A 27,614-nucleotide genomic window follows, 5' to 3' on the forward strand; every position below is an offset into this window, starting at 1 on the left:
CAGCAGTGCTAATTACATGCTTCTAGTTTTGTTGAAAAATAAAATTGAATTGTAACAAATCCCTGATGCAAGATACTTTGAGCACCTGCAGGAAAATGTCCATGTAAACAACAATACATGATACAGTACACTTTAAATAACAGACAAGACAAATCCTATACCCTTTTGACAATATACTGAACAGCTTTATGCTGAAGCTAATGAACACAATCAATCTTAATGCACACTTTCTTGATTTAAGATGCTCAGAATTAAGCCACATAATTCGGGAAGAAAACTGTAAACATCGTGCCTGCCTCACACCAGGGTGACAGTGTGTGATCTTCAGCAAGAGCTGTTACAGCAGGAGTAGAATCTACACCAAATTAGTTATGCTCAATGCATGACAGCTGTCACTGGCTGTGAGGAAAGGGTAAAATGTGCTGGCAGAGAAATCTCTTTACCAGCATGGACTGTGGAGATACAGTTTGTATCTGGGTTTCAAGTATGTGAAGCACCTGCTCTCAATAAGATCATCAAAACTTTAATGTTTTGATCAGCTTATTGCTTTTGCTTTCTCTCTTCCTCACATGATAAAAGAGGGAAAGAAGATGATGGTTAGGCACAAGCATGGAATTTCATTTCTTAGTCACGAATATTGGCCAAAAATGTCTATCATTTAAGCAAGTTCTGTAGCTAACAAATTCACAATGGAACAGCTGCCCTTACATTTAACTTAGTATTTTTCACTTGTAAGAGGAATAAGGAGAACACCCTGAAAGGCCTTACAGATTTAGGAGAGCTGAATTGTAGGAACTACTCAACTGCAAACCTCTTTCATCCTGTGGTAATTGTACCTGATGTAAACAATGTAACCGTGCATGGTTTCAATTCAAGTCTTTCATTCCCTGCAAAGTAATCCCTTCAAAAGGGTCTCCTGGTAAAGGTCAGGTGAAGAGACCAATCACCCAGCAATGACCCAGAGCTTAAATGCCACAAATTTAAGAATCTCTGTTGATGGGTTTTGGTTTTTCAGTTGTTGGGGTTTTTCTGTTTGTTTTTTTCTTAAGGAATTCCAGTCCTATATATTGGAATTTAAGGTGGAAAGAGATGGACCCTAAAACAGCTCAGCTAGAATATTTAGGCCCTGTCCTGTGTGACACAGATTTTCTTCCCCAGTGCTGTGACTTGAGATGCAGTCTCTACTCCCTTGATCCTGAATGTGGTCCAGTCACTGAACAGACAGAGCTCTTTCTTCCCATCCAGAAAACACTCTACTCACATCTGCAGAATACAACTTTCTGCACATTTTAACTAGGTAAAACGCCGACTTAAAAAGCACAATTTGTTTAACTGTGCATAATTAAAAACACCATTTCATGTAAGGTAAGGGTACACTTCCCATTTTCCTCTCTGCATATAAAAGAATTATGAGATATCCAAATATTGAGGCATCAGTAACAAGTATGCTGCTGCTGTTACTTCTACATTACCATTTGTGGAATAAAATTAGCACCCCAAAGAAATCTTCACAAATGAGAAAACAATTTGTCAAAACCTGCAAGAAATGGTATACATTAAATATAAAACTCATATACAAAAAAAGGGCTAACTTCTTTTTTAAAAAGTTTGAACAGTTCCTTAATATTATCTAGTTTGTTGTTTTTAAGCCTACCACACAATTACTTTGCACTATAATAAAATAGCTAGTGGAGATAAAATGCTATTAAAATGCTTCAGTTGAAGAACTGAGGTACCAATCTTGATCACTGCATTAAAACTGCAGCATGTATGCATAGCTGAGAAGAGACAGCTCTCATGCACTGCTTCCCTCTTCTTCCTGTGTCCCACCAGCATTGAACTCTGGAATCTGCTCTGCAAAGGAATGTGTCATCCATTGTCCATTAGGAACCTCACCAAAGGGCAACCCCTCACAGTACTGTGGATTGCTTGCTTCTGAAACAAGCAAACAAAAATAGTAAAACATGGTTAAAAAAATGCAGTTGGCACCAATGATGGAAGTGGCATTATTAAAATACAGATGACTCCACTAGCAAGAAAACCCCCAAAATCTCCAAACAAACCCCAGTGCCCCCCCAAAAACCTTTAGTAATAAAAATATAATTGCATTTTCCTTCTTTCCTATTTTTCATCCATCTACTCAAAACTTAATTTGCCACACTTTACCAGATCCATTTGAAGAGAAATTGCACTGTTCACTTTCATATGGTGCACGATCACAGTAAGCTCCTCCATATGCTGCTTCATAACCTGGATCATATTTTTCTTCTTTGACAGCCATCTTTTTAGCATCCTCTGCCAAAAGAGAGGACCTCAAGTATTAATATTCAGCACAAAAATTATCAGAGTGCTTTCATAAGAGAACACTTTAAAAAAAAAAAAGCCACACATTTTACAATACAATCCCCACTCCCCTTAGATAATCAAGACAGTAATAACAGTGGAATGTGTAATTCTATGTCATGTGATTTAGAGAATCATCTCTTTTAGAGATACATCTCTTCCCTTAAGCTTTACTGCTTTTTCACTTGAGAAACTGCTAGTTGTGTTGTATATTACACTACATTTTAAAAAGGACTAACAAAACAATCACTCTACCTTGTGCAAGTTGCAAGTCAAATGTGTACTGCACCTCCTGCACCTCTGTGTTGGGTGCAATGCCTTTCAGTTGATCTCTTAAGTCTTTCAGCTTTATGTAATAATGAACTTTATCTTGTGCACGAGGAAACTGAGCACATCTTGCACTGGATGATGGCATAACATAGCAGAGCTGGAGACAAAGAGTGAAAAAAAAAAACAAAGCATTACTGGACTTGACAGTCAAACTCATTGCTTTTAACCCTTTGTACAAACTTCAACTAAAAATGCCACGGGTGGCGCTGGGAGAGGATGAAAGGCACCTTGAGTTTTCCTTTGCCAGGTAGATGTCTGGCCCCAAAGAGAAGGGCTGATTATCAGATGCTGAAGAGAGGATGAATTTCACATCTGTTGTTAATGTGTTGCAGAAGCAGCAGTACAGTATGTGTTAGAAGAAGTAGAATTTACAAGTGTGTAACAAAGAGTGGAACACACTCCAGAGCTCCTTGAGCAAGCAAAGCTCTGAGCCTGAAAATCCCCAGGGGAGTATGGGATAGTGTGCAAAGAGCCCAAACCAGTGAAGGAGGCACCACAGGTTAATGAGCCTGGCCTCTGGGTCAAGTGTGTCTGCACCACTTTTGCCAGGATTTGAAACTCTGGTTTTAGCATGGTTTAAGCCAACTTAACTGTCTCTACCTCTGCCAACAGCTCTAAAGACATAAAGCTAGTTCAGAAAAGAGGAACTGCGTCAAAAATGCTTTATTACCATTGCAGTATTTATGAAGAAGTACTAGTAAAGAGGATTATTGATCTCTCTTACAAATACATATACTGCAGAAATCTTTAAGAACTACTTAAGAAGCAAGCACTTAATTACCACCAGTTCTTCAAGCTCTGGTGGCAATACTTCACCTTTAGAGAAGGACAGCTGAAACTAAGCTTAAACTTGCAGCACTAGTAATTTGAAACAGAAATAAAACCAATCCAAACCTTTGAAAGGCAATAGAATAAGCTACCTTTGCAGGTAGTGTTGGCAGCCTTTACCTTAACCTGTTTATAAGAACAGGTTAAACAAACCTGTTTGTGATGATACATAAGTCTGGTCTCTTGAGATATCTTCCAGCACTAGACATCTATGACTAATGCACTCTTCATCAAACTGTCTGTATTATCTTTAAGTGTCCAATTTAATTTCAAGCTGCAAATCAGCTTTGTAAGACTGGATCTGGTGGAAGTGCTTGGGCATGCCCAGATCCAGTCATACTGCAGCTTCAGTATGAAACAGCACAACGATGGACTTAGTCTTTTCACTAAGAAAAGTGCCACTAAGTGGCACAACTGGCACTATGGTCACTTTGGCATCAAGATTCAGTAATACAAACAGAGAGGGAGCTGGACACAGAGAATCAGATGAAAGTAGGTAACAGTTATCATAAAAGCACGTATTTTGTTTGTATTTTAGACAGTTCTCAGAAAATGCACTAACCCATTCACTCTCTACAACTCCCTGAAAGGAGGGTGTAGCCAGATGGGGGTTGGTCTCTTTCGCCAAACGACTTTCAACAAGACAAGAGGGCACAGTCTTAAGTTGTGCCATGGGAAGTTTAGGTTGGATATTAGAAAGAATTTCTTTACAGAGAGAGTGATCAAGCATTGGAATGGGCTGCCCAGGGAAGTAGTGGATTCTCCATCCCTGAAGATATTTAAAAAGAGACTGGATGTGGCACTCAGTGCCATGGTCTGGTAACTGCAGCAGTGGTTCAAGGGTTGGACTTGATGATCTCTGAGGTCCCTTCCAACCCAGCCAATTCTATGATTCTATGATTCACCATAGTATATCATTTCCCAAATAAAATCTGCATGCTTCCTCATGTTTCTCAGTATCAATACTTACAGTTTCTGTATCTGGCACCTTGTGTGGCTGCAGTCCAAATTCTAAGTTCTTAACTTTTATTCCAAAAACTTCTTTACTAAAAATTTCATAAATACCTAAAATGAAAAGAAGATGGGATAAATGGACAACCACCCCAAACTACAGAAAAAACAAATTTAAAGTCAAGATTCTCACATTTTCCATTGAAAGCTGCTATACGAGGTTTATACTTCTGTAACTTCTGCATCAGAATTCGCCCTCCTTCCCGAAACTCCTTGCTAAAAGAGAAAGTACTCAAAATTACAATCATAACTATTAATTAATGAATAAGTGTGATATGCTCCTTTGTTATCCCACCTGGAAAGGTCCTTGCTTCCAGGTGTTGTCCTTTCAACCATGTTTGTAAATCCAATCCCATATTTATGTGGCAAGGTGTGGTCATCCATATGGTTCAGCTGTTCATTACTTAGGCCAGACATGAACAGACACTTCCCTGTGAAGTAGGAAGATATGTATTTGCCTTCTCAGTAAGGAAAAAAAACTGAAAAAACCCCCATAAAACCAAAAAACCCCCTTGACTATCAGACTACTGGAATGCTAAGGGAGGAAACCATGTTAACAAAGCATCAGCTAACTTGGGAAGATTATTGTCCTATCCAGAAAATTTTAAAATAGCCAAAATTACTTTATCTACCTAATGAACAACAGGAATTTCTCACCATGATTCTATGTACTGAAACAAGATTTTATTCTGAATAAAAGAAAAAAGCATACATTTTGTGATTCACTTAAGCAGGGAGTGAATGTGATCAAATTTGGATTTTTGTGGGAAAGAAGACAGCAAATACAAGAAGTGTTTGCTTTCTCTTACATCCTTGTCATTGCCATCAGGTACACAAGATGCATATGCCTGCTGGGAAGGGGCAATGCTTTTTGCTTTTTCATCAGTTAGAAAGCTTGTTTAGCAGAGATTAATAAATACAAACAAAAGACGGCTTGCTGGAATGCATTTTTTGGAAAATGTGTGTAGCTTTATTTTGTATCAGATATTGATGCCTATTGACTTACTCTTGCTAACTCAAGTACTAGAGATTTAATTTTTATTCCTTATTCTGTACACTAACAGGCCAAGAAGTTATTTGGTAATGTAATCTGGTAAACTGTTTTTGCTAAAACCTGCACTGAAAGTCACTGATTATTCCTCTTATTATTCCTCTTTTGTTCCTTTTTGTGTATGGTATTTGACAGGATACAAATGGATATAAATCACTTTCTGCATAACAACAACATAAAGCAAGAACCAAAAGTTAAACCAGTTCAATTAAGATGTCACAGATTCTAAAAAAGTTCTACAAATTCTGTAACAAGACAGGAAAGCAAAGACATACAAAAATGGTTTCCAGGTCCAGGGTAATGATGTCCTTTGTAAGCTGCCATCAAGCCAGGGTTTATACCAATCTACAAAGATATCAATCCATTTTAAGGATGAGAACACGACTTGCTAATCAGGAATTCAATCAAATTACAGTAAGGACACTCATTATCTTTTACTGACAATAAACAATACATAGTTAATAGTACCTTCCATCATTATTTTAAAAGACTGACCATTCCATTGCAATGTCTTGTTTAGATAAGCAAAGTCAAAAGAGAAGCAGCTCAGAATGTTTTACATCTACTGGTGCAGTGCTTCCAGTAAACAGAATATCAAGTAATGGTCTCTCAGTACTGTATTATACGTAAGCTTTAGGCTTCTCAGAAATCAGAACTGTTACTATGATTTTTAACAGAAAATGCAAAGCAGCTCTACCCACAGGAAACAGTTTATGTACTTTTATCTTGCAAGATCTTGTCACATAAGCAATACAGATAAATAAGCAGAACGAATGTAGGTCATAAACAGTGCATACAGACTAATTAATCACTTTTCTACCTCATCTTGTAGCACTGAGATACTTACTATTACAATGTCCAGATCAAAAGTCAAAATATCAGGTAAAGTCTTGGTCAGAAGCTCAGCTTCAGATACACCATTAAAACGGTCCACTTTTCTTTTGACTTTAAAAGTATCTGTGATTTTTTCTTGTTTGCCTTTGGATTTGGCTGATTTTTCTTTTTTAGCAGCGGTCTTTTTGGGTTGCTTTGGCTCAGTTGCTTTGGCTTTTCTTTTCCTTCCTCCTCTTTTAGCTTCTGAAACACAGAGCAAATACCATTTTTGTACATTTCTTATGTTGCAGTATGGATATTCAAAGAGCCTGAGCTAAATGAATGGACACAAAAAGAAATCAGGTAGATAAAACTACCTTCAAAATTATTTTTTAAATTGTTGTACAACTCTCAGTTTTGCAGGCTCAGTGCAGAGCTGGCTTGGGTTTCTCTGTACCACAGACACACACACTGCTTGCATTCAAGTATGCAGACTGAGGATACAAACCAAGAATAACCTCATGACTTGGTTATGGTGATTCTGTGCTATATGGAACACTCCTTTTGAAACAGTTTAATTTCTTTCTGAGGATATGCCAGAACATAAAAGCTTGAGTTCCAAGTAACACGATTGTAAGTTCTAGTCTACTACTCACACTTCAGCTTCTAAATATTCAAGTTGATTGCTACTGATTACTTAACACATTGAAGATACTCAGCAGCATGTCAAAAGCAACACATCTCAAGGACTGTCTACAGTGTAAGGTATAAGCTGGTCAGAACACAAACAGATAGGCTGAACACTGCATAAGCTGATAAAATTTGTTGTTTACAGAACAGATACTGTTCAGGGCCTCATATAGCAAGGTAACACCTGAGAGCTTCAGGATCTCAGTTTGAATCAGTGACACCAAACATGAATTTTTACTTACAAAATGCAAATGTAAAGTACTCACTCTGCTCATTTCAAACTTCCTCATGTTCTGGCCCCTAAAGCTTAGGGATTCAGCCAGTAGAAGCACTGGTCATGACATGACCATGCAGAGAGTGTTCTCTGTTCTTTTTTATTAATTATGTCAAGTTGCTGAACACAACTTCACAAGTATGGAAACAAATTCAGCAGCAATCACCAAAGAGCCAAGGTAATCTATTACTTTAAAACTGAAACTTTGTCATGTTTAAAAAAAAATCTAGATTAAACTGAGATAAGAAATACATACTGTGAATACCAGGGCACTGCCCTTAGGGGTTCTGTTTGCCCTGAGCTTTCTTGAAAGAAGGACAAACATCTTGTGAAAGTCCCATGGCATCACTGGAGTGACTGCTTAGAACAGCTGTAAGTAAGTAAGCTATAGTCTAATTACAAGAGATTAGAAAGACACAAAATTGGTGAGGAACATAAGCAGCTTTTTCTTTCAAACTTCCCCTTGAAGAACTAGGAAGTTTCTCATGGGATAGCCAAGTGCCACAGACACTCTGACTGCTCCAAGTTGGATAATACTACAAATGAGGCAGGACAATGTTATCCTAACTCTCATGCTGATCAGGTTCCCAACAGAACCCTGTCAGGACAGATGAACAACACCAGGGCAGTCTTTCTGATGGTAATGCTAAATTTTTTTTTTCATCACACCAAGTAGCTAGACTCCAAACCTTTGCCTTTCATATCTGCTCCTGTAAATTTCACACACATTTGGTACATCTTCAAGACCTGCCTTTAAAGGCCTTACTCAGCTTTCAGTTTTTGCAAAAATATTAAAGATCAGCTTCACAACAGAAGATGATGGATGTCTAAAAATACTTGAAAATGCAGTCAAGCCGTGTGCTTGGCGTGACATCATATTATCCAACAACAGAGCTGCAAGAGAACCCTGACTGTACTGCACTTGAGATGCATCCTCACTGTAGTGAATAATGAGAGCAGCTGCATCTGCTTTAAACTGGAGGTTTATGATTTCATCTGGACAAGCATTTAAAAAAAAAAAAAAGAAAATCTGAAGCTTGTCAAAGGATGCACTTAAAGAAGCAATGTCATTGCTTCTGGCTAATAGATTACCTTGCTACAGAGAGCTCTTGACCTCTATCTGTGTATTAAATCCAGACGAAACTCTCTGTGTGAATATTTGCTATACAATCAGAATTTAAGCATGGCAGAGATCACTGCCTTTTTTTATGTGGCAAAGACCAAGAGTAAGAATAGCAGGACATGGAATCTTTTCTTTGCATATTAGTGTAAAGCCTAAGTGTACAAAATCCTAGTGGGCATAAGGTAAGGCAATGAATAAATGCATGGAGCACAAAACTTGTGTCACATACAGGAATTTTCCAACATTGCTTGTATTTGTTTAAATAAGCCTCACTAATAACAATTCTCACTGTATAGTAACTAACTCACTATCCGTGATTACTACACACACCAAAACACTACTTAAACAAAAATATTTGAAATAGTGAGTGTTATACAGTACTTCTCTTGGGGAATAAAAAAAAAAACTTCTGTAACGTAATATTAAAAACCTGAAATCAGTTAAAAGTGATAAATCTATCTACTGAAACAAAAATCTGGTTTTCCTGCAAGAATATAATTGTGTGAGACTGAACAATGTGAATTCTATCCCCTGGGTTTAGTTCTTATCTTTTTAATTGTATAGTAAAAAAAAATCACTTAAAAATACAATTAATCAATACTCCCGCAGAGAGCATCAAGAAAAGAAAATCCAATAGGCCCAAAGAAGCAATTTAACACCAATTATTTTTTTTTTCTCCAGTCGATTATTAACATCCTGTGTCAGTTAGCACAGCCCAGTCAAATTACCTTTTGGAGGCTCCTGAGCAATGTTTGGCTCTGCAATGCCCTCTAGAGTCGGCTGCTCAGTCATGATTTCCATGTTAGGCGCTGCGGTCATCATTTGATGGAAAGGAAATGTGTAAAAAGCTTGAGCTTGCTGAAGATATGCGTAGTATCTTAGAAAGAGAGGAAAAAAAAAAAAAGAGACAACAATTCAGAAATTTATTATTTAGATAGCCTTTAAACATCAAGGCTGGCATGTACTGCACTTATATTCTCTGACGACTCTATTAACGAGGCAGTAAATTATCCAAAGTCACTAAGCAGTCTGACTGCTTAGCTGGTATCAGAGAATGTTAAGGCCAATGTTAAATAGTAAATATTATAACGTGGAAAAATCACAGCACATGTGTAAGTGAAGAGTTTTTCCTTTTTCTTTTTTTTTTTCTCTGAAAAAACACACATTACAAAATGTCTAACAAACATACTGACAATTCACAACACAAGCAAGTCTAAGTTTGTTGCACTTCCAAGAGTCCCAAGTTTTAGATCTTCCTAATGTTACATCGGTTACGTTGTCTGATGTGATACAGAATGGAGGAACCATTCTGGTCTCCACAGCATGATGAATCCACACAGCATTAGTTACTATGCAGATTATTAAACAGCTTCAACAAATCATGTGGCAGATGCTATCACACACAGTGGATCCCAACACCAATATTGCACTTAATCTACACAGAAGTGCTCACACACATTCATTCTCCTTTCATGAGCAAAGACATTTTTCTGTGTACAGCTTTTTTGCTCCATACATTCATGAGTCACATAGGGCCCTCACACCCCAGCACAAGCTTCTGCTTCATCCTGTGATTCCCTTCTTCCTAGTGCAGCCGCCTTCTTGTCTGTATATTCTACTGCCACACAAGTACATAGGAAAGATTTTGTGAATGTTAAGTTTTTAGGAAATAATTTTATCATCTCAGAGCTATTAATAAAAACTACAGATAGTTTTTAGGTCTTTAGAAATTTCTCAAAAGGAGCTATCGCTTTCTATTATGCAATGGGTCCTTAAGTTCATTTCAGAATCCCAGTGTAAATCAGATTTATGACAGAATAGCTTGCACTTTTGGCATCGAGCTATTGATTTAGAACCAAATACTTGCCCTGTTCAAGAATAAATTTGAACATAGGTTAGTCAGATTCCTGGGGAAGTTGCCTAGCAGAGTCAAAGGAGATTTTCAGGGTATGATAAATACCTCAACCCCCTCCTACTAGAAGATTTCCATTTTATATAAAATACCTGTGCAGTTACTGAACCAAACAAAACTTAGATCTCCACTAGGAAACACAACTGAGGCACACAGAATCCAGTTCATAATGTAATAAAGACTACATTAAACAGAGCAAACAGGGTAAGTAATACATACGTGAAAGCAGCTAACCCAATAACACTTTCTAACAAGCGGTCTTATAATAATACGTTTGTGCTTTTTTTTTAATTTTATGTATATATAAAGTCTCCTTCTTACGAAGGGATAGAGTCCTCTTTAAACAGAGGAAAATCTGTGCCTAATCATGAGCAAGTACTCTAACCCTATGGTAAGGAGATGAAAGCATTTACCCCCACCTCTAACCCTCAAATGTGGTGGCTTTTTTGTTTTTTCTTTTTTAGATATTTTTTCCACACACAGGCTCATTAACCAGTTAATTCGTTACCCATGTATCTGTTACACAACACTGACATGAATACGTTCAGTTTCCTACCCCTGGGACCCTCCCCCAAACACCTCCCCCCACCCACCAGCAGACACCCACTCTCCCCAGTAAGCACACGCACCCACGCACCCCGCAGGACTCCTCCCGCACGCCGGTCCCGTTTTACCCCCAGCAATCTCCGCACTTCCCCACCGTCCCGCCGCCCTCCCAAGCACAGACACCGCTGCGCTCATCTCCCTCCTCGGCGCCCACTCGGGACACCCCAACACGGCACCGCCACCCCCGCTCCCCACGGCCCAGCGCCTCCCTCCCCGCTCCCCGCTCCCCTCAGCCCGGCGCAGAGGGCCGCCCCACGGCCCCGGGCCCATCTCGCTTCGCCCCCTCCCACTCCGCAGCGGGACCGCCCCCCTCCTCTCCTCCCTTTGTGCCCATAGAGGGGAAAGGGGGAGGAAGTCGCCACAGCCCGGTACCGGTTCCCCGACAGCCGCCGAACCGGGAGGAAAAGAGGAGGAAGACAACGGCGATGGCCTTAAAGCAAGGCCTAGAACGCGGCTCCGAGCTCCCGTCGCTACCTTCCCAACTCCTCGGCCTCCATTCCCGGCCGCCGACCCTCCCGGCGCCGCTGGGGCTTTTGTCACCGCCCGCCCCCCGACGCCCCCTCCCCCCTCAGCGCCTCAGCGCTCCGACCGACCTGCCCGGCAGACCCGCCTCACGTGACGCGCGCCGGCCAATGGGAGCGCGGCGCCGGCTGGAGGGGCTGGCAGGGAGGGGGGGGCGGTCCTAGGTCAGGCGTCGGGAGGAAGGGAGGCGGCTCCCTGCGGCCTAGCCCGGGGATTAGGGTCGGGAGCAGTCCTGTGGGTTCGTCCCGTTGGGCCGCCTCTTCCCTCGTAGCCTGAGGAGTTCGGGGCTTACGCTTTTTCTGCCTCAATCGCGGCAGGGTGATCCGCCACCAGGGGCGGGCCTCGGCACCGCCGCCGCGCCATGCTGCGGCAGCCCCGGATGGGGGGGGGGTGGAGATGACGCATGTCCGACGCGTATCGGGAAGGGAGGCGAAAGGGGCTCCAAACGCCCTCCGCGGGGCCGTCGCCCACACCCGCTGAGGCTCCTCGGGCGAGCTCCTCCCTGAAGAGGCGAAGGGCCGCCGGTTTCACCTCCCGGCCATGCCCGCCGGCGTGCCCTGGCCCACCTACCTGAAGGCGCTGGCGGCCAGCATGCTCGCCATGTTCGCCGGTGCCGAGGTCGTGCATAGGTACTACAGGCCTGACCTTGTAAGTGTTCGGGTGGTTCCGGTCGCTGGTGGTTCTGAGGAGCTTGGCAGCGTGTTTGGGGGATGGAGGGTCTCCTGTAGAAGTGGGGATTTTTTGTTGGAAAAGTCTCTGGCCTGTTGGAAAAAATTGAGCAGCCTCTGAAGAAGCAGTGTCCAGGCAGCCAGGTGTTCTCTTGGGAACTGCCTTCAGTTTTGGTACCGAAATTAAAAAGCTGTGCAGGTTTTTTCGGGAGGGGTTTCTACCGGGGGGATGTTGGGTTTTGAAAATAACGTGAAAATGGAGAGAAGGGGCTTTGCTACATTATTTAAACAGACTGACTTTTCGGTCATGGAAATGAAGATAGCCAAAGATTTATATTAGAAACAATGACAGGCTGAGAGTCAAGAATGACAAAATTAGTAACAGAGAACCAAATGACAGCATCCACCAGGGATATTAATTGTTGAGTTAGTTTCTTGGAGGCCTTTTAAGTCTTATCCCCCTCTCGTACACTTTGGTTTGGTTTTAATCACTGCTGTTTTCAAATAGGAGTAAGCTTAAAATCACCATGCTTGTGCTACCAAGTAAAATGTTAGGCAAATGAGGCTTAAATAATTGGTAGAGGCATATGAATTTATGTATTTTTAATAGTCACTACTGTAGTGCTTCATTACAGGAAAATAGGTATATTTATTCAGGATTATCGACACCACTAGGAAGAATTTTGAGGAGATGCAGTTTTTAAAATGTCATATAGTGTTTTTTCCTTTGCTAAAAATCTCATGTCCCATTTTAGAGCTTTATTTTTAAAATCAAAAAGTAGAAGCAGGGAACTTTTTTGACAAAAAAAAAAGCTTTGTTCCTTTAAAAGAAAGTGCCTGTTCTTCCCTTCCCCTTCTTTGTTTCAAATACTATTTTGCTACTTTGAAACAGAAGTCAGATCACAAAAAGGTTATAGGTTAATTTTTAAGATGTTTTGCATGCGAGAATTAGAGTCGGTTCAAAAAGGGGGGCAGCATAGTCACAATTTATTTACAATGCTGTATCTTTAGAGAGAATTCTTGTTTACTGGTTTTCAGTTTTGTTTTTCTTCTGACAAAACACTGATGTCTTTCTCTGTTTTTAACAGAGTATACCTGAAATACCTCCTAAGCCTGGAGAACTGAGAACAGAACTGTTGGGTCTAAAAGCAAGATCAAGCGAAGTTCAGACTTCACAGCAGTGACCAGAATTATGCTGTGAAAATTAGAACTGATAAAATAATTTGTTCAATCATCTCAACAAAGATCCATGTACAAAATACGTATATTCCCTTAATGCTTTGCCTTTTTTTTTTTTTTTGTTTGTTTTGTTTCTTTTGAGTTACTGGCAGCATTAAAATGAAACTTATGATGAGTACTGTTAAAATTCCAGTTGGCTGTGTGCCAAAATGCTTATGGTTTCTTAATCTTGATTGCAGTGTAAGTATCCTTCAGAGTAAAGATGTAAACTCACATTGGCAAGTCTGATGGAATTGGAAACTTTAAAGCTGATTGACAGGTATAGGAGGTTTAGCATGCTGAAAAGTCGAGCTTCTGTGACCACTTTGTAGCCTTAGTAAGCTGAGCTGTTCATCTGCCCCACTTACCCCTTGGCATTTCCTGCCTTGTAAAAATTTTAACTCAGGGTTACTGGACATGAGCCTAGCACAGTATGTGAGTGCAGGTGTAAGTGAGGATGATTCCTTATTGCAGCACTTCTTGCTCTGGACTAATAATGCTTACAGCAATTATATTGCTTTCTGTTTGTATTGCTAACAGGAACTCCACTTTGGTCTTCTATAAGGCTAGGGAGGATCTTGCAGCTTGGTTGTTAGTTAAAATGAGATTTTAATAAAGCTTTTGACACCCTTTCCCACAGCATTCTCTTGGAGACACTGGCTGCTCATGGCTTGGATGGGTTTATGCTTTGCTGGATGAAGAACTGTCTGGATGGCTGGCTGGGCCCAAAGTGCTGGGGGGAATGTAAATCCAGCTGGTAGCCAGTCCCAAGTGGTGTTTCTCGGAGCTCAGTGTTGGTGCCAGTTCCCTTTAATATTTTAGCAGTGATCTGGACAGGGGTGTCAAGTGCACCCTTGGTGACTTTGCAGATGACACTAAGTGGGGTGCAAGTGTTGATCTGCAGTAGGAAGGCTCTGCAGAGGGACCTGGACAGGCTGGATTGATGGGCTGAGCCCAATTGTGTGTGGGGTTGATTCAGCAAAGCCAAATGTTGGGTCCTACACAGGAGTCACAACAATCTTTAGGTTACAAACTTGGAGAAGAGTGGGTGGAAAGCTGCCTGCTGGAAAGGGACCTTGGGGTGTTGGTCAACACCTGGCTGAGCATAAGCCAGCAATGTGCCCAGGTGGCCAAGGCCAACAGCATCTTGGCTTGTTATCACAGTGTGGCCAGCAGAAGGTGATCATCCCCTTGTACTTGGTGCTGGTGAGGCTGCATCTTGACTATTGTGTTCAGTTTTTTGGGCCCCTCCCTACAAGGACACCGAGGTGTTGGAGAGAGCTCAGAGAAGGGCAGTGAAGCTGGTGAAGGCTCCAGAGCACAGCTCTTACAAGCAGCAGCTGAGGGAACTGGAATTATTTAGTCTGAAGGAGGGTAAGGGGAGACTTTATCACTCCACAACTACCCGAAAGGGGGCTGTAAGCAGTGTGGGGGTTGGTTTCTTTTCCTTAGGAACAAGTGACAGAACAAAAGGAAATGGCCTGAAGTTGTGCCAGCCAAGGTTTAGATGGGATAACAGAAGAACCTTCCTCACTTGAGAGAGTTGTCGGGCACTGGAATGGGCTGCCCAGGGGAGTGGTGGAATCTCCATCCCTGGACGTATTTAAAAGCTGTGTAGATGGGGTGCTAAGGGACACGGTTTAGTGGTGGATGAGGTTTCATGCTAGGTTAAGTTTATCTTGAAGGTCTTTTCCAACTGAAATGATTCTATTAAAATGGTAAAAAACACTGAAATTATGTATGTTTGGGCATCTTTTGTTTACAGTTGCTCTTGATAGCTGTAAATATATAAAGCTCTGAACTAAGTAGCAGAGGTTTACCTTTCAGTCCTGAAACAGGGTTGCCACAGAAGTCTTGTACCAGGAATCTGATACACAAAGTCAACATCCTTCAAAGATTGTACAACCCATTTTTCAATGTTATTAAGGAGAGCTTGTGAAGGCTGGGGATTGCCTTCCTTTGAGGAAGGTACCCAGAGATGGAACAGGCTTTATCAGTTTTCAGGTTTAACTTGGGAAATAAAAACAATCTGACAGATAAAGTCATCAAGGTAACAGAAAGCTTCCAAATTCCTATTGCCAAAGTACTTGGAGCTCTTGTAATAGCCAAGGGATTCCAACATAAATCAGTGAAAGTGCTACTTTTACATCTGTTCCATCTGTGAAACTGCTGTAAGTTTACAAAGGGTTTTCCTAGGGAGGAATTGTTTAGAGATAGCGCCATTGCTCTTTCAGTTTGCAACTCTTGGCTCGAGCAGAAAAGCTGAGGTGGGGTAAGTCCCCTCTTTTATGTGCCCATGGGGACCTTCAGGCTGCAGTCTGTCCTTAATATCACAAGATCACCAGCTCTGTATCTCAGACACACTTATCAGTCATAACAGTCTAAAAAAGGCCTCACATAAACCTCAGACATTAAGCCCCAAATGTAATCAACCAATAAGAACATCTTAGTAACTCCAGTGCAGGTACAGAACTGAGGCAGAAAGAGCACTTTCAATTATCCCTTTAAAGAGATGGGATTCCCCAGCCTGTTGCTTATATTTCATTAGGTTATTGTGTCTGTTGTTCATTTCAGACATACTAGATCCATTTCTCTCTTTTCTAAAGGCTTTTCAGAGCTAAGGGCTGCAGAGGGAAGTTACTACTAATTTGGCTTGAGTTTCTAAACATATCCTGCAGCTAATGGAAACTGAGCAACAGGGAGCACCTGTTTTACCCCAGCCTTTTCTAGCACTGAGGAAGCTGTTCTCAGTGCCCATTTAGGAACAGCAGTGTTCGCACTCCACCAGTTATAACAGTAGAGCTGACACCCCTAGAATCAGCATGACTGTGCCACTGAAAGAAATAGCCTGACTGTGACTGGGAGACACATCTTCCAGCACTGGCACCATATTACTTCATAGGGCAGACACCTCCCTCTCCCCCCAGAAAATAAAAACAAGTTTGCAACTGGATCTTGTGCTTATTTATAGCAAACACTTGTCACTCCAAGGTACAGAAAGCAGCTGGACCACAGCTATGTTGCACATGGTATCATCAGCTGAAGAAGCAGCAGCACAGAGCATGACTCTCATGTGCACTCTTTATTATTTCTAAATCAGATATGTAACCCTAAAAGCAACTGAGGTACTGAGAACTTAGCTAAGTAACAGAACAAAGGTTGCTTAAATCTACAAGTAATTAACAGATTAAGAACACTGTAGCAAGCAACCCTACGCTTCCTGTTTGGTTTGTTAGCTGCAGAACTCTTAACCACACAGAGGGAAGCCAGATTTGCTTCTCACATATGGCCAGAAGTCATAAGGGTGCCCAGACACCTGGCAGTAGAAGTGGTATTTTAGGAGTATTAAATCAAAACCTCAGCAGCACTTGAATGCTAGGGAGCAGAAAAGACAAAGTTGCACAGCTGTACCAAGAGGACCATTCCTGAAGAAATGGTGCACCTGCCCTATTCAGTAACTTCCTAGCAACAGATGGCTATTAAAATCGATACTGCTAGCTGCTGAACCACACTCAGGTTGGATCAAGTCAGCATGCTCTAATAAAAAAGGCTCTCCCAGTGCACCCGAGACATGAAAAAAAAAAAAAAAAATCAACACCAAGCTCCCATTCCTTGAAGTCCTAAGCAGCATACTTGAATAAAGGCAAAATCTCTGTATAAAGCCTAACTCAAAAAAATACTGATAACAAGGCGTGTTTATTGCATGAAACCAGTAAATGGAAACAGCCTAGTAAAAGTAAATGGAAAACAAGTTCAAGTCAGTGTTTAGTGCCCTCACCTCATACGTTTATTTCACTTCAGACTGCTGAACCTCAAACTGCATGAGAGTTAAGCTATCAAACACTGGAGTGGTCCTGGAGTTGCTGTACGGAAGCACTATGCTTCTGTACACTTCTACCCCCAACCCATCAGTGTAAACACTTTCTACCCTCCCCGCACAGATACTGCAAAGCAGAGTGCTCCATCCAAACACCACGTAAGGCTAATGTAAGAACAGAAGAGAGTGGTGCCTCCAGTCCAACCTGTCTACATTACAATTTGGTGTCAGCAGATTTAGCTTGAGTTAGATTAAGTGTTCACAGTGCTTTGTCCTAAGACATAGAAAAGTAAAAATGCCAGGAACAAAAGCATTCAGGAGTAACTGGCACAGACAAGATCTTCCACCTTTGAAACTGTAGAAAGCAGGGGGGAAGCAGCATCAATTAGAGGCAGGGTTACCAAATGCCATGAAGGACAATAGCAGCTCATAGGCAATGAGACTGTTTCTTGTTGTTTGCACCTTCAGTGAAGTGAGGTTTTCCTTTTTGCTCATGTCAGCTGTGAGAGCTACCCCTGCCTACTCTGTACAGTGGAGTCCAGTTACATAGTCCAAATGCAAGCAGACAGGATGTCAGTTCCAGTGCTACTTTTAAACACCCCATCTGATCTTGAAGATGTCAGTCCTTATTTTCACCTAGCAAGCTCAGTACCAGGTATAGTATACTAAACAGCACAGCACATTTAACAAAGAACCCAATTATAGGCATTAGCTACACAGTTAAGTGTGGCTGTGCCTGTGTAGCAAGGCACAAGGACTGCAAACTACCTTTTGTACAGAGGACCTAACACTTAAGACAGTTTCTTTGTGCCAGCCCACAAGATGAGCTTACTATGTAAAATTTAGAGTTCATGGTGTCTGGAAACATTTTATTTTGTACATGACAAGATTTTACACCAAGTCAGTTAAATAATACAAATTTACATTCATGAGGAATGTTTTTAGAAAAGTGAACTTAAAAAAAAAATCCTCCTTTACCCTTAAACCCCATACCATCCCTCAACATTTTAACAGTGGAAAAAACCAAAATAATCTAATTCACATTCCCTCTTAACCCCCCAAAGCAGGACGGTAGTTCAGTGCAGCTTACAGTTCATCTTTCACATCTGTGGATTCCTGTGGAGACCAAGAGAGAATCAGAACCTTGCTTTTTGAAACTGGGAAAGATTAAAAGAGCTGACCCAGAACAGAGCCTAAATAATAGTGATACCTTACAAAGCACTAACAGAAGCAACACAACTTAACAAAACCTTAATCTGCAGGTGTGCTAACCCAGCAGAACTTTGCTTCTTGTAACTTATTGATGTCACTGCAGGTTATAATGCAGTAAAAAACCTACTACTACTAAAACTACAGGCATTAGCCAAATGAAGGCTGACTTCCCACCACAGCTAAATGCTTAGAACTATCACTGTTTGTACTGTTATTTCAAGTGTTTAAAACCATAATCTTCCCAGCCTGTCAATGTTCTTGCCCACAAGCTGTTTTCTTAAAATATACTTTGATAAGGAAGTGTAATTTGTACTGCAGTTTTTTGCTTTCCACTGAAAGCCTGAAAACATCACACTAAAAAACTAGTGTCACAAAAGCTAAAGTGAGCATGTTTGTTGCCAGGAAGCAACACAAACAAAACTGCACTGAAGTATTGCTAAGAGTCAAACTTGAAGTTACCTTCTGTGTTTCACTATCTTCAGCATCAGCATCTACCTCCTCTTCATCTTCATCTGCCTCCTCAGCTGCATCTTCAGGCTCTTCAGGTTCCTCTTCCACCTACAGAAAGGTCACATGCAGTTTCCTGCAGATGCTGAGCATGTTTACTAGTTGTGGACTGCTAAATGCAGACTATACAAGTATTCGCTAGCAGTTCCTAACACTTGTCCCAAGCTACCCAAAGAAGAAAGCAAACTCCTCTAGCATTAACACAGTACCATTCCTCCACTGGCAGGACACCCTAAGTTCCTGCACATCCTTGAGAAAACTCTTATTACACCTACTAAATATTCTCTCTACTAATGAGATGGACATACGTGCCTTTGGTCCCTAGTTTAGCTGGATACCATTTCATTCTATGCAAGGATAGAAGCAGATAGATTTTAAGACACAGCAGTAAGTCAGTTATCAGACCAAAGTTAAAAGTAAGCTAACCTTTGCATCCAGGTCAATGTTTAAACTTAAGCGAAGCATCCTTTCTATTCTGTCTCCATACTCCTTCGTGTCTGGTAGCATATATCCTGATCTCAAGGTTGCAGTTTCAAACAATACCACTGCAAGATCTGAAACTGTTTTGTCATCTTCATTTTCCTAATACAAACAAACAAAAGCAAGCAGAACTGTTAACTGAGTGACATGTAGACAAATAGTCAATACTTCGCTACTGTTACTTATTTACCTTGACTCGCCTCAACATGTCCTTGATCAGAGGATGCCTGGGATTGATTTCAAATGTCTTCTTTTGGCTAGCATAGTAACTGAAAAGAAGATGGATCAAATTTTGAGGTATAGGACTCAGCTACATCTTTTGACTCCTCAATAGTGATTTACAGACACAACAAGAAGTATATTCTTCCCCCAGCTCCACTTTGTTAGCTTAACTGTGAAAACTATTTCAAGTTACAGAGACAGGTCATTTTCCCTTATCCCCAAATGACAGATCTTTGTAAGTGACCTAAAGATATGAAGGACTGCCTGGACCAGATGGAAACTCTGGAGTGGCCACACCAAGCAAGGGAGGTCATCAACTGTATTTCAGGTTCTCCAGTGTGCAAGTTAAAACTTACTTTGTAGATATATCCTTCCCAGTTTGGTAAGCTTGAGCCTTCATGATTCTTTCCATGTTACCAGACCATCCATACTGACTAGCCACAAGAGCACATGGAGACTGGGTTAAACGTTGAGATAGCACAGCTTTCTCTATCTGTAAGAGGAAAACCCCAAAGATTTAATGTCAGTTCACAGATCTAATTGCTTATACAGGGAATAAAGTAAGTAACACACCTTTATTAGTTGGTCACATGACTACTTTCTGAAAGCCCTAAGGCAATATTCTAGCTAATTATCTTTCTGAAATCAAGGTATTTAATATTTATCCATAGAAAGACAGAAGCTACTGTCAACTTGATGCTCACATAATGTGCAAAGTCTACTACTACAAAAGCATTTACAAATACGCATTACACGTAACACTTTACCTTGTCTTTTAGAGCTTTGTCTTTCATCCAATTTAAGAGTGGTTCAAATTCCTTCTCCAAGGCCTCCCGACTCTCCTTAGACTTTTCACTCTCTTCAAACTTAACTCCTTCTTTTGCTACGTTCTGAAACCTCTTGCCATCAAACTCTGGGAGAGCCTGAATACAGTATTCATCTACAGGTTCAGTCAGATAGATGACTTCATAGCCCTTTTTCAGAAGGCGTTCAACAAATGGTGAGGACTCTGCCTAAAGTGACAAAACAGATTGGATTCTGGTTTATTGCATTGATACCAGCAGCTACTACACCTCTGCAACTACTTAACAAATGGTGATACAAGGAAAATCAAACAGCAATAGTAATGTGAGCATGTAGTGTCCACATCTACAGCATATAATCAATTAATTATATTTATGGTACTGTAAGTGCTGTGTTTTCCCCTGTTCCTTCTTACTTCCATGCTAACATACCTCCTTTCTGCTGGCACCTGCCATGAAATAAATTTTGTCTTGCTTCTCTTTCATTCTTTCCACATACTGGTCAAGGCTTGTAAGGTTACTCTCATGATGAGAGGACTGGAAGCGAAGAAGTTTAGCCAGTCGTGTACGATTAGAGTGATCTTCAATAACTCCAAGCTTTACATTAGTACCAAACTCTTTCCAGAATGTGTCATTGTATTTTTCTTCTGCAATCTTCTTGATCATATCAAGAGTTTTGCGAACAAGTTTCTTTCTGATCACCTAAAAAAACCCCCAAACAAACAAAAAACCCAACAAGGTTGTAAGAATATGCACTCAAAAAATCCACTGGAAAAAACTGATTCAAGGCATTTATTATCCCTGATTTAAAGTGAACACCAATTGCCTGAAAAATGCAATGCATGGCTGTCTCATATTTTAATTCCACAGTTCTCAAAGTAAAATTAATCAAGTTATTTTTCTCCTAAATCATGCTACTGTCATGTATTTTAACAAGTCCCCTATTAATAATAAATTTAAGGTAAATTGTCTCACCTTTAGCAATTTATGCTGCTGAAGTGTTTCACGAGATACATTCAAAGGAAGATCATCAGAATCCACCTAATTGAGGAAAAAATGTCTTTAAGTAGAGCCAACAGTATTTGAAGAAAAGAAGTCAAATACAGGACATATAATATACTTACAACACCCTTAACGAAGTTAAGGTATTTTGGCATCATGTCATGGAAGTCATCAGTGATGAACACTCTTCGAACATACAGCTGAATTTTAAAAGAAAACAGCAGTCAGATTATGTTCTGATTTTATGTTTTCAAGACAGGAATCTAAACCCCCAGACTTGCTTGCCCTACCTTAATGAAATCACTTTTTTTGGATCCATATTCATCAAACAAGCCACGTGGAGCAGAATTAGGAACAAACAAGATAGATTTGAAAGTTACTTCTCCTTCAGCAGTAAAGTGGATGTAAGCCATTGGGTCGTCATGTTCCTATGAAGACAGAGTTCTTTTAATTTACACAGGGAAAATATTAACTCACTGATAACACGAGTTTGCGAAACAAGTCCTGATTTAGTTATACATACAGAAACAAGTCCTGATTTAGTTATACATACAAAAATAACTCTCCTTGATATCTACTAAGGTTTTTTTTTAGAAGCCAACCACCAAAATGTTACTATTACAGTATCATAACAGCAGACTCTCAAGTAACCATTAGGCTCTACTTCCACATTGCAGACATTGTTTCCAAAAAGCCACATTTCTTTCTTCAACCACACAAGCATCACCAGTCTCAGACTATAGAAAAATCTCCCTGTCAGCATTTTAAGCACATTAGTAAGCTCCACTGTTTCTCAAATCTAGGCCACTTACCACTTGTGTGGCAGTACCTCCTCTCTGGAAATAAGAATAGCTCCTGACTTAAGATGCTACACACTTTCTAAGCTCTCTGCAGTTCAGCTTCTCTAATGACAATTTATTGGTCAGAAATAGCCCATGCTGAATTTTCATTATGCAGGATGTGAATCTACAGTAAGCTTCCTGTTTTGGAACAATCTTGGCGCTCAGACCTTACCTTGGAGAAGGTTTTGTAAAAAGCTTTGTATTCATCTTCTTCAACTTCTTTAGATGGTCTCTGCCAGATTGGTTTGATGTCATTCATGAGCTCCCAATCCCAGACAGTCTTTTCAACCTAGGTATACAAACACCATAGCATCATTGAAGACTTGTTCTTTGCTTCAGGTTAAGTCAAAGAAACTCCACTGACTCCAAGTCATAATATGACACATCAAAGATCCATGCTCTTCCTAATGTATGTAATAAATTATGTATGTAATAAAATGGGCCAGATATTCTCTTTCAAGTATACACGAGAGCAGAACTTAAGACAATGCTGCAGTAAGTCCTATGCATGTTTAACACATCCACACAGTATTGGTATTTCTGCTCTACTGCCATTCAAAAAAAGCTTTCCAGCAGAGTACATGCAATTTAAAGAAGTCAGTGGTGTAAGATTTCCACAGTCTGCTACCATTTCAAACAGTCCACTTGTGTATTTATAATTAGTTCTGAAATGACTGCCTCACAAGGCCACTGTCAGTCATTTGGACAACTTCAACCAAGTTTGTTTTGAGATCTTCTATCCTAATGAGATTCTAACTGAATTTAAACAGGATTGCTGTCTGAAAAGTACACACACACTACTGAAGTGCATTTCTAGAAGACAGAAATGCTGAATTACCTGACACAGGTTATGAAACCTTAAGTCTGACAAAGCTTACCTTCTTAGTTTTTGGTTTCTTTTCTTCCTCTTCTTCTTCAACTGCAGCTTCATCATCATCTGTTTCTTCTTTCTCCTTTGCTTCCTCCTCTTCAATGGGTTCTTCAACAGTCTCTGTCTACAGAAACAATTCAAAGTAGGAACTTCAACTGCTTGGCTTTCTACCAGGTATCTCCTAGTAGCCTCAGTTTCATCTCTCAGAGCACTGGTTTAACTTGTGCTACTTGACACTTGCAATTATTTATCTGTACAGTAGACTTATGCATTCTCAGTTGCATTTTTCATTAATAAATGCTCTCTTTCAATACAGAGAGATCACTCCACAGAGAATACTTGAGACATTTAGGTGATTTTATCTTAGTTGTACACCCAAAAAACATGAGAGCAACAGGCCAAGCAGTTCAGACACTGCTCTTATTTTCAGAGGGACATCTAACCATGGTGCTGCTCAAGAGCTTAACAAAGCTTCCAGCTACCAAAGCCAGAGGAAGACCTAAGAAAGTAGCGCAGTCTTGTTCTTTCAATCAGAATAAAACCAAATCCCCAAACGCAAGTTACTACTATAACACTACCCAGAAGAGTCCAGAATGGAGAAAACTTTAGATACAAGACAAAAGAAGTTCTACAGCATGCCCTCACCCTTCCTGAAAGATCTAGCAAGACAGTGTGAACAAGACAGTGAGCAACCAAAGTTCATACGAGGTGCAGTGCTGAGTTAAATATGCTTACCTTGCTGCTCCACACATATATGGGGAAATTTATGAACTGTGAGTATTTCTTCACTAGATTTTTAACAGTGTCCAGCTCAAGATAATCGGATGCTTCCTCCTTCAAGACAAGGCTAAAGAAAATAAACTTCAATCAAAGCACTTGACAAGTTTTTTTTGGAAATAGTTTAACATGCGTTTTCCTACTGTTGCACCTACAATAATGCGAATTTATGTGTGTGAACTATTCTTAGTTCAGCTACAAATTGCCTGAAAAATACAATGCTTACTGAACTGCTGTGATGAAAAGGAAGGAGTGATTGTTTCCAACAGCTGAGGCAGAACAAAATTCCCAGAAGTCTAAATGAAAACCTCAAATCATATTCCTGCTCCTCAAGATCTTGATGCACTCTCCCCAGCTTTACTTTAGAGCACTGAGATGAACTTTTCATACTAACTGCCCTCTTCAGGAAGAAGCTCCCAAAACCCAGACTAAATAGGTTTGTCTTTGTCTGCTCATGGAAGTAATTAAAATAGGACTCTCAAACTACTTCTAAGTTTGAAATTTGCATCAGACCAGCCTAATTGTTATGTACAGAACAGCCAGTTTCCAAGAGGAAGCTCTACATCCCCCTTAAAGGTTTTGGTGGGCCACAATTGTTTCAAGAACTGATCGAGTTTTCAGGTGCCCAAACTGCATGAAATTACTTGGCAACAAATTGTCAAGATGCTCATGGTTTCCTTAATTCATGTAATGGAATGTGAAGCAAAATACACTACCACTCCACATTTAATTTGTATACAGTTAATTGTTCCCATTTTCTATTTAAATGAAAAAAGCTTGATTAAAAAAAAAACAAACAAAAACGATTTGCAAGATACAGTGCTCAAGTCAGGCACATATTTCACTAAGTAAAGTGTACTCAACACAACTTTTTTCTTTTAAACTCAAAAAAATGTAATACTCACGTTATGGTTGTGCCACGTCCTAAGGTGTTTCCTCTTGGGTCATCGATCACAGAGAACTCATTTGAATCTGACTCCCATATATGCTGGGTATCATTGTTGTGTTTTGATGTCACAATAACCCTGTCTGCTACTAAGAAAGCAGAATAAAAGCCAACCCCAAACTGGCCGATCAACTCAGATGTTGACTGGCTATCATCCTGCATTTCTGTCATCTTGTTTAAGAATTCACTTGTACCAGACTTTGCAATGGTACCCAGGTTTTTAACTAACTCCTCTTTTGTCATGCCAATACCCGTATCTGTAACATGAAGCATGTTCTTCTCTTTATCACACTGAAAAAAAAATAAAAATAAAGAAGTTCAACTTCACTTTGAATCTTGATATGCAACACACCGTCACATGAAAGTACTGAGCAGCAGCTATTCAAAATCAAACATGCCTGGCTACAATAAATTTGTAGTAACTACAGAAGTGATAAAAAACTACCTTTAAAGTATTTCAATACTTGTTACTCTTTCTACAGCTAGAAACAGATTTTCATTATGAAGAGTAACCTTTGATAAAGCCAATTACAAGGATCCTAATGTGTACCCTAGCTAGTATTTGCATCAGCATAGAGACAAAAATGTAGATTTCATTATGCATTTTTTTCATTACTCCCACTGCTCCTCAGCAAGAAATAAAGGTATGCAATGCTTTTTACCTTGATTTTAACTGTAAGTTCCTCGTTACCAGAAAGAGCATTTTCATCAGTTAAGGATATTAACCGTATCTTATCTAAAGCATCCGAAGCATTTGAAATAAGTTCCCTAAGGAAAATCTGAAACAGAAACCAATAGTCAGAAATTCCAGAACACACACACAAGCAGTTCTAATGTGTTTTACTGATACAGGCACTAACCTCTTTATTTTTATACAAAGAATTGATAATAAGCTTCATCATTCTGTTCACTTCTGCTTGAAATGCAAACTTCTCAGATTTTTCTCTGATTTCTTTGATCTGAGCTGCATTTAGGCCATCAAGCTGGATAGCCTCTTCTTCTCTGTTAGGACAATGAAAACACGTCATGCAGTCTTGTCCACATGCAGTATCACTAATTTTATTGTCTAGCAAGAGCAGGAATAATCTAGTTAGAACAATAGTAAGATCCTTAATCACTGACACAGGACCAAAGTTACATGATCAAATGGAGTAAGAGCAAGAGCAGTTATTCTCAACTGCATAAGCTTAATCTAAAACTTAAGTGGGAAAAAAAATATCTATGTTTGCAAGCCAGGCTTTTTTTTTCCTAAAATGAAATTTAGGGAATGCAGGCATGTTAAAACCACTGCAGTCCTCAGGATTTGGCATACCTCATAGGAGATGAGGGCATTCATAGGCATAGAGTTATTTCATCAATAGATACTGGACAAATGCCATTTGCCATGTGAGCAGAGTAAACCTCTACCAATTTATGGAGCCTTACATAATTATTACTATTAGAAAAACAAGTTCAGTATTTCTGAATCCAAGTTCTCAAGATCACTCCCATTTAGAAGGAAACAGTCCAGAATTTTCTTACTTCTCTCAGCTAATCAAAGCTGGCGCCCCCATTTTGAGTGGCATCCCACCCATTTCTGTGGTGTTAGGCATTAGTGATGTTCTCTTTGACCATTCAAATACAAAATAAAGCCTTGAAGTTTCAGAAGTAACTTAGGCAGAATTCCAGGTACTAACCTCTGCACAACTTCATCGTCTGTTCGAGACCCTTCTCTGCTTTTACCTAAGTCATCTTCTACGGTGCCATCCACATCCACCTCATCAGCTCTAACCGATACTGGGAAAACACGGAAAACAACGAGCTGAGCCTGCTCCCCAACACTATTCAAAGTCTCCTTTTACCCCTCCCCAAGGTTTTAGGCTCGGTTTTAACCCTCCAACCTGTCTACTCGAGGCAAGTTCAGGTCAACAGGGAAACATTATATTAAAGGGAAGGGGACGGACGGATACACAGCCCATCTCCCCCCCCCGCCCCGCCCCAGGCCCATCACAGCGCATGAGCCGCCCTAGCCGTACCCTCCCCTCCCCCTGCCACCCCGTTCTCCGGAATGCGAGGACGCCGGGAGAGTGCGGCGTAAGGCCGAGCAGGCAGTAGGCCGGGCACCGCTTTCCCTTCCCTTCGGTACGACCCCCCCCCGAGAAAGCGGGAACGGGGCGCAGTGAGGAGTCCCCTCGCCCCTTTGACGCCAAGAGCCCCACCTAGCTTCTGGCCGGCTCCCGACATCCTTATCCTAGCAGTAAGAGTGGGGAGGGGGGGGGGGAGGAAGGACTAAGAAGAGAGAAGGGACCTTCGGCCGATATCCCGACCTTTCCCCAGCTCCCCCCCAAAGCCGCCACCCCGCGCCAGAAGCTTCTGGAAGCCCGCAGGCACTCACCGGCCAGGAGCAGCGTGCAGGCCAACGCGAGCCCCCACACAGACTTCATGGCGACGCGGGCTGCAGTCGCAGAAGAGAACGGCCCCAGGCGCCCCCACCCCGCGTTCCCGATCCGGCCACCACCCCGCCGCCGCTGAGCCCTCTGGAGCGGCTGCGGCCCTCCCCCCTCTGCCTTATCAACCCGGCCCGAGGAGGGGGCGAGGGGGAGCCGCTCCTGCGCTGGCCAATCGGAGCGCTCCACGCCAAACAGGCAGCCAATAGGAAGCCTGGGAGGGAGGGGTCGGCAGCGATCGCCACCAATCGTGGCTTTCCATGTGCGGTTTCCTGCGGACGGAGCGTGGCCGGCGCCGATTGGCCGGGTGGAGGGGCGCT

At 41.1% G+C, this 27,614-nt stretch overlaps 3 protein-coding genes across 5 annotated transcripts; 1 reads left to right on the forward strand and 2 right to left on the reverse strand.

The window, feature by feature from the left end:
• Nucleotides 1-1,022: 1,022 nt before the first annotated feature.
• On the reverse strand, nucleotides 1,023-11,677 carry TDG (thymine DNA glycosylase). Of its 3 annotated transcripts, none has more exons than XM_030452586.1 (10): nucleotides 11,575-11,677; nucleotides 9,192-9,340; nucleotides 6,411-6,640; nucleotides 5,839-5,908; nucleotides 4,808-4,943; nucleotides 4,646-4,728; nucleotides 4,472-4,566; nucleotides 2,599-2,770; nucleotides 2,167-2,295; nucleotides 1,023-1,932 (listed from the first exon to the last, which is right to left on the reverse strand). In XM_030452586.1, the coding sequence occupies exons 2-10, from the start codon at nucleotides 9,283-9,285 to the stop codon at nucleotides 1,796-1,798; spliced, it is 1,146 nt and encodes a 381-aa protein (XP_030308446.1). In that variant the 5' UTR covers nucleotides 9,286-9,340; nucleotides 11,575-11,677; the 3' UTR covers nucleotides 1,023-1,795. The 3 variants fall into 3 exon arrangements, with proteins under 3 accessions (XP_030308446.1, XP_030308440.1, XP_030308451.1); XM_030452580.1 differs by lacking the exon at nucleotides 11,575-11,677 and adding an exon at nucleotides 11,456-11,548; XM_030452591.1 differs by lacking the exon at nucleotides 11,575-11,677 and adding an exon at nucleotides 11,354-11,370.
• Nucleotides 11,678-11,887: 210 nt separating this feature from the next.
• On the forward strand, nucleotides 11,888-14,022 carry C1H12orf73 (chromosome 1 C12orf73 homolog). Its single transcript, XM_008505612.2, has 2 exons — nucleotides 11,888-12,151; nucleotides 13,260-14,022. The coding sequence occupies exons 1-2, from the start codon at nucleotides 12,044-12,046 to the stop codon at nucleotides 13,353-13,355; spliced, it is 204 nt and encodes a 67-aa protein (XP_008503834.1). The 5' UTR covers nucleotides 11,888-12,043; the 3' UTR covers nucleotides 13,356-14,022.
• Nucleotides 14,023-18,058: 4,036 nt separating this feature from the next.
• On the reverse strand, nucleotides 18,059-27,409 carry HSP90B1 (heat shock protein 90 beta family member 1). Its single transcript, XM_030444296.1, has 18 exons — nucleotides 27,243-27,409; nucleotides 26,545-26,644; nucleotides 25,729-25,870; nucleotides 25,531-25,647; nucleotides 24,828-25,159; nucleotides 23,881-23,992; nucleotides 23,153-23,269; nucleotides 22,447-22,563; nucleotides 21,723-21,860; nucleotides 21,555-21,632; nucleotides 21,406-21,471; nucleotides 20,863-21,132; nucleotides 20,395-20,640; nucleotides 19,984-20,120; nucleotides 19,596-19,674; nucleotides 19,352-19,507; nucleotides 18,878-18,976; nucleotides 18,059-18,322 (listed from the first exon to the last, which is right to left on the reverse strand). The coding sequence occupies exons 1-18, from the start codon at nucleotides 27,289-27,291 to the stop codon at nucleotides 18,293-18,295; spliced, it is 2,385 nt and encodes a 794-aa protein (XP_030300156.1). The 5' UTR covers nucleotides 27,292-27,409; the 3' UTR covers nucleotides 18,059-18,292.
• Between the last annotated feature and the right edge of the window lie 205 nt (nucleotides 27,410-27,614).

Source organism: Calypte anna, chromosome 1 (assembly GCF_003957555.1).
Source record: "Calypte anna isolate BGI_N300 chromosome 1, bCalAnn1_v1.p, whole genome shotgun sequence".
NCBI lineage: Eukaryota > Metazoa > Chordata > Aves > Apodiformes > Trochilidae > Calypte > Calypte anna.

Coding starts and splice junctions, on each gene's coding strand:
- HSP90B1 (XM_030444296.1), bottom strand. CDS start 27,291: ATGAAGTCTGTGTGGGGGCTCGCGTTGGCCTGCACGCTGCTCCTGGCC. Junction 22,564..23,152: donor AGAAACCAAAAACTAAGAAG/GTAAGCTTTGTC, acceptor TTGTATACCTAG/GTTGAAAAGACTGTCTGGGA. Junction 21,472..21,554: donor TTAACTTCGTTAAGGGTGTT/GTAAGTATATTA, acceptor TTCCTCAATTAG/GTGGATTCTGATGATCTTCC.
- TDG (XM_030452580.1), bottom strand. CDS start 11,478: ATGGAGGCCGAGGAGTTGGGAAG. Junction 5,909..6,410: donor TTGATCTGGACATTGTAATA/GTAAGTATCTCA, acceptor ATATCTTTGTAG/ATTGGTATAAACCCTGGCTT. Junction 1,933..2,166: donor TTTCTCTTCAAATGGATCTG/GTAAAGTGTGGC, acceptor TTGTTTCAGAAG/CAAGCAATCCACAGTACTGT.
- C1H12orf73 (XM_008505612.2), top strand. CDS start 12,044: ATGCCCGCCGGCGTGCCCTGGCCCACCTACCTGAAGGCGCTGGCGGCC. Junction 12,152..13,259: donor GGTACTACAGGCCTGACCTT/GTAAGTGTTCGG, acceptor TGTTTTTAACAG/AGTATACCTGAAATACCTCC.